This window comes from Micromesistius poutassou, assembly GCF_964030765.1.
Source record: "Micromesistius poutassou genome assembly, chromosome: 14".
Classification (NCBI taxonomy): domain Eukaryota; kingdom Metazoa; phylum Chordata; class Actinopteri; order Gadiformes; family Gadidae; genus Micromesistius; species Micromesistius poutassou.
Window position 1 is genome coordinate 8,980,809 of NC_140284.1, and position 11,382 is coordinate 8,992,190.

Below are 11,382 nucleotides of genomic sequence, written 5' to 3' on the forward strand. Positions count from 1 at the left end.
CCTATTGATTGGATGAACCCAATGACAATGAAAGCCGCTGTGCATCATGGGATTTGGCGTGGGGAAAAAGTGGCCCCATCCGTTGTACTAGGTGTTTCACGGTGCATGATGACGGGTATTAATGAGGGCACTATATCCACGGGATCCAACACTACTAAAACGGTGACACCCTAAATAGTGAACTACGTGAGGCTCAAGTGGACCGAAGTGGTATGCAGCCACGCCGAGAGTCGGGAAGAGGAAACCAAAGGAGGCGTACTGGAGCTGCTGCTCCTCCGCGAGCCGGGGTCCTCCAGGCGCACGTCGGAGAACGACGCCTCCTGCGACAGCAGCTTGATCTGCTCCTCCTTCAGGCTCTGGGCGATCCTCTGTGGAGCCCAAACACACCGGCCCCGCCCCCGGTTAATGACGTTAAGGAGCAGAGCAGGGGGGAGGCCGGAGTTAACGAGGAGGAGGAGAGGGAGGGGAGAGAGCGAGAGAGAGGGGAGAGGGACCACCGGATGAGGAGGAGGAGGAGAGAGAGGGAGAGGAGAGAGAGAGAGAGAGGGGAGAGGGACCACCGGATGAGGAGGAGGAGGAGGGAGAGGAGAGAGAGAGAGAGAGAGAGGGGAGAGGGACCACCGGATGAGGAGGAGGAGGAGGAGGGAGAGGAGAGAGAGAGAGAGAGAGAGGGGAGAGGGACCACCGGATGAGGAGGAGGAGGAGAGAGAGGGAGAGGAGCGAGAGAGAGAGAGGGGAGAGGGACCACCGGATGAGGAGAGAGAGAGGGGAGAGAGAGAGAGAGGGGAGAGGGACCACCGGATGAGGTGAAGAGAGAAAGAGAGGGAGGGAGGGGAGAGGGACCACCGGCAACAAGGAGGAGGAGGAGAGAGAGGGGAGAGAGAGGGGAGAGAGAGGGGAGAGGGCCCACCGGATGCATCAGGTGCTGCACAGTCTTTATCTTTCAGCTTTTAAGCTTCAATGTTAACTGCCGAGAAATTGAAATCCTTGAGTTCTTACTGCCGTCTCGCCCTACAAAGAGGAGATAAAAAGAGGCGCTCGTACCCTGAGTACAAATCACGCGGCCCGGTGTCCTTTATATCGACGTGTTAGAAACACACCGCCACTTACTTTGTGTTTCTCAAAACGGGAACAGGAATCCATTCGAGTGGGCCAGTGTTTGCCGCCGACGGCCCGCTAATGTGGTTCCCACACCATCAATGATGCATGGGCATCGCAACGGCAGCGGCACATAATTAAGCTAACTATATATAGTCTGGCGAATTGTTATTAATATTTGAACAATTAAGAAGAAGCTGTGCAACAACATTACCGAGGAGCCGGCGGCATCGCCGTTTCACCCCACAAAATAGATTCTAATTGTCTGAGTCGCCGCTGCTCTGCAAAGAACTATACGTTTGTTTTCTTCAGGTTATTATTATTTAAAGCTGCTTTGAAAACACTCGATACTTGGGCAGAGGACAGAAAACAGTGGAAGCAAGAGCAAAGAATCGGTAATAAACAACCCAGGGAAACGTCCGGTCCCCCCGTCCCCCCTCCATCGAGGAGTGTTGCGTTCTGCACCAGTGATTTACGGCCGCATTCACACAGTGCATTTCACTCACTAATGGCTGACGGATGGCCTGGGCACCTCTAACAAACTCCACTCAAATAACGGCCCCTAAATCTCGCCTGCAGCTCCGCTAAGAGCTCCGCAGGACCCCGGCTGCGGCGCGGGGGCTTGCCTCCATCATCTCCAGCTTCTCGGGGTAGGCAAGGTCGCCAGGCGCCGGGTTGTACCCCGTGATGTCCGTCTGGATGTAGATGTGCGTCCGGTACACCAGCCTCTCCTGCACGTCCTCCAGCATCTGCTTCACCACCGCGTCGAAGGCCCCCAACTGGCCCGCTGCACGCGCACACACACGCCAACGCACCCACACGGGTACACACACACACACACACACACACACACACACACACACACACACACACACACACACACACACACACAAAGAGACTAAATCAAAGAACCTCCGGATGGGGACAGCCCTTGTCGGTGGTAATTAACCGCTGGGGCCGCCAGCGTCTTATTTATTTACGCGTGTGGTAATGACCGCGGCGTGCGCGCTGAGTGCTGTGCGTGTGAGATGAGAGGGGGGCGTGTGGACGCAACTAGAGGTCAGGGAGATGTAATAGACCCCGGTGGGAGGAAATCATTCACTTCCAAGGTTGACCCGATTGAGTTCTGAATGAATGACTGGGCGGGACGGGAAATTACATATTAATTTAGAGCGGGATGAGAGCCGTATGTTGGCGCTCCCCCGGTGACAAAGCGCCTCCCCTCCGTTTAACTGAGACAATACGCAGGCGTCCTCATGCATCACCCTGCAGGGGAATTCAAATACACACGTCCTGCAGTTCCCGGGTGTGCCTTAAGGGGGCAGCGTACTGCCAAAAGAAGTCGGTTATATTTCGGCTGTCCGAGACAGAAGAAGTCCCTTCGAAGAGAAACTGTGTGCTTTTTGTTGGGTCACAGACTGGGTTTGGTCATCAGATACGGGTCAATCTGATCAAAACATACGTTTGCATTGCCGTTATCTGCGGAGATTTGGAGGTGCAAGATATACCGGAAAATAAGTTTAGCGACGGCCAAGGTCTGCATCGGTTAGCGCTCTCTCTGCGATCACATCAACTTGTTCCTGCGACCACAACAAACGTCTCTGTTCCACCTGAAGTCAGCTGACCGCTTTACTTTAAAACACCTTGAGCAAACAGTCATGGCTCTGCCCACTGACAGAAGCCTGTTGATAGCCTCCCCCTTCCCCCCCGCCCACCACTCTTATGCACTTAATGAATGATGTACGTCCTTGCACTTAAAGGTCGCATGGCATGAAATTTTCACTTTATGAGGTTTTCTAACATTGATATGAGTTCCCCTAGCCTGCCTATGGTCCCCAGTAGCCAAAAATTGCGTTAGGTGTAAAATGAACAGTAGGTATCTTGCTTTGCCTTTGAAAAAATGAACGCTCAAACGCGCAGATTTGGGATCTGGCCCCATATGTTGTCATATGGGGCCCCATATGTCGTCATATGGGGCCAGGTTACCTCCCCTTTCTCTGCTTGGCCCGCCCAGAGAATTTAGCCCGCCAATGAGACAATGAGCTAGGACTGTGCAAGCGCCACATGTGTGTGTGTGAATACACACACTGTAACGCAAGTTTTCTTTGTTATTTGGATAACCGTTCTGCTGTTGGTGTTATGGTGCATGACACGCAACACAATAACGCAAGCTTTTATAAAGCTCCCATTTGGTGAAAAGACTAGACTGCGATTCGTAGTGGCGCAAACAGCTTTGGACAATGATAATATATATTATATTATATAGATATCTAAATATAATATTATATTATTTAGATATAGTGCCCCAGGACTCCCGCCGGAGCACCCGGAGTGTTCAGTGTTCCACTGTAAACACTAGTGCATGGTACCGTGGCCGCAAGCTGCTCAGGGCCACACCCCCAACCGCCACCTTGACCCGCCTCTAAAAACGGCACGTTTGTGGAGAGCTCATTGTGGGACTGGCTCGTAGTGGCTGTAACGCTGCACCAAGGCTGAATTTCTTGAACGTCTTCAAGTACTGTATTAGGGGCCCACTAACACCTATATTAAAGCATCCATAAAATAGCATGCCATGGGACCTTTAAAAACAGTACTTACTACTACTACTACTACTACTACTAGTGTGTATACAGGGAATGGGTTAACCTAGCGATTGTTAATGCTTGTCACTTGGTTCAATGAACTGTACTGTAACGACAAAGACAAACGACAAATATTGTCGTTTCTCTTTCTTCTGATAATAATAATAAATAATAATAATAATAATAATAATAATAATAGATTGAATTTATATAGCGCTTTTCTAGACACTCAAAGAAGCTTTACAGTGAAGGGGGGACCTCACTAACCACCACCAATGTGTAGCATCCACTTGGGTGATGCACGGCAGCCAATCGGCGCCAGAACGCTCACCACACACCAGCTTGAGGTGGAGAGTGAGGGAATTAATGAATGAGCCAATTATAGAGGGGGATAATTAGGGGGCCAGATTGAATGAGCCTGGTTGGGCAGTTTTAGCCAGGACACCGGGGGATCCCCTACACTTTGCGATAAGTGCCCTGGGCTCTTTTATCACCTCAGTGAGTCAGGACCACGGCTTTACGTCGCCTCCGGACTTCGGACAAATGTACCTATTGCAAGTTGCTTTGGATAAAAGCGTCTGCTTAATGCAAGTGTGAACGTCAATGTCCCACTCCCTGGAGTCGAACCCCCCCCCCACCACCGCGTGGTGGCGTGCGCGCTCCGGGGCCGTACCGTTGTTGTGGACGTGGTCCTCCAGCATCTCGTTCTTCAGGATGCCGCAGAGCTCCGACAGCGTCTCCAGGTGGATGACGTGGATGATGAGCGGCCGCAGCATGTCGTACAGCGACAGGCACAGCTTCTCCAGCAGCTCACTGCGCGGACACACCCGGTTAGTGCGCACGTTCAATATAAAAGTGTCGCTGCCGATAAATGGTAAATGGTAAAATGGATAAATAAATAATAAATGAGCACAAAATCATTGACGAGTGCATCAAAAGTGGTTGAAGTGGCAGGAATAAGTACTGCTGCTTTAAGGGTTCGATATGCATGAAATGCCTGCAGTCCCCTGACTTCTCGACACATTGGGACGTGTTTGCTTAGTAATGCAACACATCTGCTCAAATAGAGGAAAGATCTGCCATCTAGGACTCTCGTCAATACTTCACACACATCACACACACGCCCGTGTGTGAAGATTCAAATCTTGTTAATTTGATGGCACTGATCAGATAACTGAGCAGAGCCAACGTGCGTCTGAGCCAACAAACTGTACTGTTCTGTTCTGTTGAGGTGTGTGTGTGTGTGTGTGTGTGTGTGTGTGTGTGTGTGTGTGTGTGTGTGTGTGTGTGTGTGTGTGTGTGTGTGTGTGTGTGTAGACTCTTTTCTAGACTGAACTACTTAACAGGCAGTAAGGGGGGGGGGTCTTACTCCAGACGGGGGGAGGGTCTGCTGAAGAACTCGTTGTAGAGCTGATGCTCATCCTGACAGACGTGGACCATGAAGGCACAGCCGCTGCGGACCTACCGGGAAGTAGAGGGGAGGAGTCACCATGTTAAGTCAGCGGCTCCAGAGTCGTCTACTGCACGCATGCACACACGCACACACATGCCGTAAAATTAAAGACATTTTACACTTATATCAGGCATGCTATCTGGACATTATAGGCATGCAATCTGGACAATCTGGACGTTCAATACAAAAACTTTGTATTTTTACTATGGGTTATTAAAGAGCAGGTCAGGGGTTAGAGGTAATCTTGCTCAAGGGCGCCTACATACAGATAGCAGCGGGATCGAACCCGGAACACAAACACCCTCGACAATCCCCAGGCCAATTAAACGTGAACCTCGCATTCTGAGTTGGAAAGCGAAAGGTTTCCCCTTTAAAAGACGCTAACAATAACCACTGTGTGTGCTGGTAGTTCTAATCCCAGTGAGGCTGCAGGGTCTGACCAGTGCACAGTGGTCCTTGCTGTTCTGGCCCGTCAGGTCGGTGATGGTGGAGGTGATGCTGGGGCTGAGCAGCCTCTCCCGCTGGTCCAGGTAGCACTGGTGGACCGCCTCCAGCAGGTGGTGGTACCTGTGGGGGTGGGGGGGACGTTGTTAGGGACACGCTCAATCAATCCAAATAATTACAGAAATATATACCGCCAACGCTAAGAGCAAGCAAAGGTCGATGAACAAAGGCACAATTCTTCTCTGTTTCAGCCCCGCAGTGGTGGAACCAGCTCCCTGCCGATGTCAGGATCGCAGAGTCACTCACCGGCTTCCGCAAAAAGCCTCACTTGTTCAGAGTTCACCTAGACTCTGCATAGCCTCCCCGCTTACCCCCCCGCCAAACCCCTCTTACACACTTATTGTATGTTGTACGTCCTGTGTACGCACTTATTGTATGTTGTACGTCCTTGCACTTAAAAACAGTACTTAGCATCAAGTAGCATCTTATCCTAGCTATCTTTGTTGGATACGGGGAATGGGTTTACTTAGCGATTGTTAGTGCTTGGCACTTGAACATCCCTACTGTACCGACAGCGATATATTGTTTCTCTTTCTTCTGACAAATGTGGTTATTGTAAGTCGCTTTGGATAAAAGCGTTTGCTAAATGCCCTAAATGTCAATGTTCAATCAATAAAAATAGTTATAAAAAACGTTGAAATATAGTTTCTTTATCTAAAATATAGATAAAGAAAGAGTGGTAAAACTGGTGGTGAATCAAAGTATGAGGAGAACTTAGCGTTCTGCTGCCGAGCTGTAAAAACTATTTCTCATCAAGGTTTTTATACAAAAAATCACTGAGGGTTCTGCTCCTCTCGGTACAAACGGAGGAGCCGCGGTTATTGATCTGATGACCTCTGATCAGGAGTGTTCTGTACGTACTCTTGGATCTTGTCCGCCCGCTCCTCGATCTGTTCGATCAGCGTCTGCAAAGCAAACCCATTACGAACAACCTCTTTCAGGCTTTAAACATTTATGGGCAGAAATTATTTCAGGAGAAACCCTGAGAGCGGAGGAGGGAAAAAACACAGAAAACGACATTGCGCTTACTCTGACTTTGGGCGCAGCTGCTCTGAACTTGACATAGTAGAGGGTGAAGGCATTGTCTGCGTTGGCCAGGCCCAGAGGGTCCTGTGAGGAGGATGGAGAGTGACAGCTTTCAAAACCCACTGGAGTTGAAGCGCAGCACCATAGTTGATAACTGCCAAACGAAACCCAGGCCTGCTTACCCGCTTGGTGAGTTGGCTGGTGAGGTTGTGCATGGTGTTCACGATGTGGCTCTTCATGAAGTGCATCGCTTTGGAAAGACACTGTTTGAACTTGGCCAGGTACACCGGGTAGTCCTTGAAGTTGGGCTGCGAGCGGGAGAGAAGACTCCTGGGGTGAGGCGCTGCTGAGGGATGCTTATGTAACTTTGGACCGCGTGCGATGGAGCTTGCACATCAGAGTGCATCATGGGATTTATCTTGGGGCGGAACTCGGCCGTTGCCTGATGCCTCGGGGGAGTTGCGCTACAGTAAAATCCTACATCAACCTTGATATACCGTCGCCTAGGCTAGCAAAACTTTGTTGTGCTATGTCCTGCACTACAACTACACACTACACAATGCTGTGGCAGTAACGATTAATTACTAAATAATTACCAAGTACCATCTGTACCACTAGCCTTCCTATGCTCCTATGCTTCCAAAATGGTGGTCATCTTACGTTCTGTTCTCCAAACATTTCAAAGCACTATAAAATGGTTGCCGTTTTGTTTAAATGGTTCTAAATATAGTCTGATTGTTAAAATTCTGTGATTGTCAATCTACAACATAATGCATAATATTAACTATTAATTGGATTAAAAAATAATTACAATAAAAAAACTAAATAATAACAAAGTAATAAGAGGCACAGGTTTGAGACGAGGTAAACAGCGCTCTACTCACATGGGAAGACACGTACTCGATGCAGTCGTCCAGCTTGGACAGCATCGGTATGAAGCCTTCACTGTTCACCGACAGGGAGGGCGAATTCAACTTCTACAGAGACAGAAGACAGAGACAGAAGACAGAGAGACAGAAGACACGCTGGTGAGGAGGGGCTGTTACCGAGCTGTGCGTAGCCCAGGCTGCGGTTCGCTCTGCGTGTCACTGGTTTAAAGGGAAACCATCACTGATTTAAGGTGGATCAATGCAAAGACACGCTAACAGGTGAATTCTTCACCAGAAAAAACAGTGGTGTGAATTGATGATCAAGGCGGCGCGGACACCCTGCTTCACGCAAAATAGAAATGCTGGCATTCACAAGAGGTAAACCCCTGCTCCTGCACTCGTGCGAGTGTTTTGAAGACGGCGCAAATCATTTGCGCGAGTAAAGTTGGTGTACTTACGTGAGCAAACACATTGCGAACACGCGGCGTGAATATTTGCTTTTAGTGTGAATGCACAGTAAGAAGATGAGATGTAAATTTTTCAGCAACATCGGGCTAATGAGGAGTTCCTACCGTGTTGATGTTCTCTAGCTCATTAAAGTAGGAGAGTTTCTGCTGGATGCTCTCAGCCAGGTCAACAAGCTCTGCCTGCGAACAGAAAGACACAGAAATGAAGAAAATAACAGCGAAACCAACCACACACAAAATGTATTCTGTCGATGTTGACACACTCTTGTGTGCGTTCGTTTCCATTCCGATCCAAGGCTCTCAAACAGCAGATTAAACCCTGTTCTCTCATTCAGGACTGGCAGCCATAACGGCAACCCATCCCAGAACACAGAAATGAACGGCCAAAACAGCCAGTACACTGACTTCTATCCATCTCTATGTAGCAAATGTTTCAGCTCTGTGGCATACACATTTTAAGTTTATATAAAACATGCTCACAGTACAAAAGTGAATGAAAGCAGAATGTACCAACAATACAACACAAAAAAATGGAAATTAAAGTTAAACACACACACAGACAGGCTGACACACACACACACACAGTGGCGGTCCTACATTGAATTACACCCCGGGCGAGTAGGGCTGCTTGATTATGGAAAAAATCATAATCACGATTATTTTGGTCAATATTGAAATCTCGATTATTCAAACGATTATTTTTGAGTTTAAAAACATGATGCATTTATTCATAATTTCTCTCCAAAAAAAACACTTTGTAAATGAGAACTTTGAAATTTCCCCTTAAAAATATACACAAAATGGTCAAATAGAAAATAAAGTCCAGATATGAATCCAGCTGTTCTGCAATTTCTATAAAAAAATAATAATAATTGTTTCAACTCGATTATATCAGTTTGGTGATCGTGGGGGGGGGGGGGGGGGAAGCATAAACAGCCATGTTTTCTCAATTGCAAGAAATTCAAGTTGTGACTGACTTTAGTCCACTAATTTCATTTGCTCTATACCAGGCGCGTGCCGTCCATATGGGCAATTGGGGCGGCGAACTACTTGCAAAAGCATGCTCCCAAAAAAATAGTTTGTAAATCATTGCTCCGAGTCTATTTTTAACAATGTGATTGTCATATTAACTATCTATAGTTTCTGTAGGCTTTCCGACTTTTTGGTCTGTTGACATCAAATTTTGGATGATGGTGGTGGGCGGCGATTCTAGCTGAGTTTAACGTCTCATGCAATGTTGGGGCAGGGCAGCTCAGCGATCGCGTTCCTCCGTATGTTTATCACGCAGGCTTCAATAAGGATTTCAATCCTTGTTGCCATCCAAACAGTGGATCCCCCGTTCCCCCCCTTGTCCGTTCCATTTGGGAGACGCAGAGGTGAACTGTCCCCCGCGCCGTCCTCCCCTTTCCCCTTCTCACACAGCTTCTGTGACGGCACCTTCTCAGCAAGCAGGGGCGCCTGCAGCCGGAGGGGGCGCCAATATGGCAATTCCCCACACAGTGATATGATAGATAATAGAAAACCACTTCGCGGCGCGGATGATTTTTTTTTGCTCGTGTGCTCGTGCCACCCCCAATGTGTCATGAAATAATGCCGCCCCGTGTGGCTGCCAGCTTCGCCCGCCCCTAAAACCGCCACTGCGCGCACACACACACACACACACACACACACACACACACACACACACACACACACACACACACACACCAATAACAACAATACCTGCCTAAGAGAAAGATGCTCACAGTCAAACACAGACTTTGACTCTGATGAACACAGGGAATATACAGCAGAGCTCCAGCTCACAGCCATGCTAGCCCCCTGCCCCATCACCCTAGCCATTCTAGCCCCTCACCCTGGCCCCCTCACCCTAACCCCCTCACCCTGGCCCCCTCACCCTGGCCCCTTCACCCTAGCCACCTCACCCTAACCCCTTCACCCTAGCTACCTCACCCTAACCCCCTCACCCTGTCCCCCTCACCCTCTCACCCCCTCACCTGCTCCTTCAGCAGCTGCTCGCAGGCCTCGTGCAGGGTGCCCGTCTTGTTGGACACAAACAGGTACTGCTTCTGGAGTGTGTCCAGGTGGTCCAGGGCCGCGTGGACGTCCGCCAGGATGGCGTCGCACTGCTCCTGGTACGAGTAGAAGTGCTCCCGCGTCTTCCTGAGGACGAGGACAATCAGAAGCTTTGTTGTCAGCGACGGACCGACCAGTGCGCGCCTAGTTTAGCGGTTAGCATGAGATAGCATAAAACACTAGCGAGGCGATTGTAATCCATGAAGATGTCCTTCACAACACATGCATGACATCCTTAGCGCGATTTATCGTTCTGTACGTCGAACACAATGCCCACCTGTATTGCTCCCCCTCCTCCAGATCCATCTTTGTCTGCAGGTTAGCAAACCAGGAGAAGAACTGTGGAAGATAAGAGCAATCACATCAGTGTTAATACGGCCGGTCACACTGTGAGGCACCGGGCAGCGTCCTCCATGCATCTGTGGGTCTGGAGACGCACCTGCTGGGCCGTCTCTATCCGGGCGTTCTCCATGTCCAGCATCTGGAAGCCCTTGAGCAGGACGTCCTCTGTGGAGTCGGGCACGGTGGTGCTGAAGGGGGAGTGCAGCGAGCGGGAGGACAGGCTGCACAGGTCCTCGATGGGGAGCTGGGACACACAGAGACACGCTTTGTTTGGATTCACGGCATGCGGCAGGAGGTAGAGCGGGTTGGCTGGTAACCGGAAGGTTGCTAATTCGATCCCCGGCTCCTCCTAGCTGAGTGTCGAGGTGTCCCTGAGTGAGACCTCTCACCCTAACTGCTCCTGTGCTGGCTGCCTGTCACCTTGCGCGGCTGACACCGCCGTCGGGGGGTGAATGTGTGCATGAATGGGTGAATGTTAGGCAGCATTGTAAAGAGATTTCAGTGGCCACTGGCTAGAAAAGCGCTGTATAAATTAAGTCCATTTACCATTAACCATTCTCCTCTTTGCAGGTTGGCAACATCGGCGATCCAACGTGGCAGAGTTTAACCTCTCCACTTTTACCTGCGATGGACTGGGACCAGTACATACCATAGCCACCAGGCATAACACAGCCTCACTGGAGGATGAACCAACTACAGACATCAAGTGGTAATTCATTGGTATACAACCCGAGCGGGGAGCTGGACATGCATTAAGACAGTGCTTAGCACGTCTCACCTCTGAGGGCACGGGCAGAGTCTCCGCGGCAGCTCGGACCTCCGCCACCGAGTCGCTCTGCGCGTCCGTCAGCGGGGCGGTCGGCTCTGCGCGGCGGTCCCACAGGGACAGCTTCTCCCGCACGTCTTTATCCGTGATGTCCAACAGGGACGGATCCGTGGACGCCATGGTTTATTTCGTCTTGGAC

The 11,382-nt window shown here is 49.9% G+C and overlaps 1 protein-coding gene across 1 annotated transcript in view; it reads right to left on the minus strand.

Annotated features, from left to right (window-relative positions):
- The window catches only part of cog3 (component of oligomeric golgi complex 3), a 14,388-nt gene extending 3,006 nt beyond the window's left edge, over positions 1 to 11,382 (minus strand). The window contains exons 1-14 of the mRNA XM_084478933.1: positions 11,196 to 11,382; positions 10,515 to 10,661; positions 10,353 to 10,414; positions 9,997 to 10,162; positions 8,105 to 8,179; positions 7,548 to 7,640; positions 6,846 to 6,971; positions 6,667 to 6,747; positions 6,499 to 6,542; positions 5,574 to 5,700; positions 5,050 to 5,141; positions 4,354 to 4,493; positions 1,725 to 1,885; positions 187 to 368 (exon numbers count right to left, since the gene is read on the minus strand). Of these exons, the coding sequence (XP_084335059.1) occupies positions 187 to 368; positions 1,725 to 1,885; positions 4,354 to 4,493; positions 5,050 to 5,141; positions 5,574 to 5,700; positions 6,499 to 6,542; positions 6,667 to 6,747; positions 6,846 to 6,971; positions 7,548 to 7,640; positions 8,105 to 8,179; positions 9,997 to 10,162; positions 10,353 to 10,414; positions 10,515 to 10,661; positions 11,196 to 11,363 (1,664 nt within the window). The 5' untranslated portion in view covers positions 11,364 to 11,382. The remainder of the gene's footprint in view (positions 1 to 186; positions 369 to 1,724; positions 1,886 to 4,353; positions 4,494 to 5,049; positions 5,142 to 5,573; positions 5,701 to 6,498; positions 6,543 to 6,666; positions 6,748 to 6,845; positions 6,972 to 7,547; positions 7,641 to 8,104; positions 8,180 to 9,996; positions 10,163 to 10,352; positions 10,415 to 10,514; positions 10,662 to 11,195) is intronic.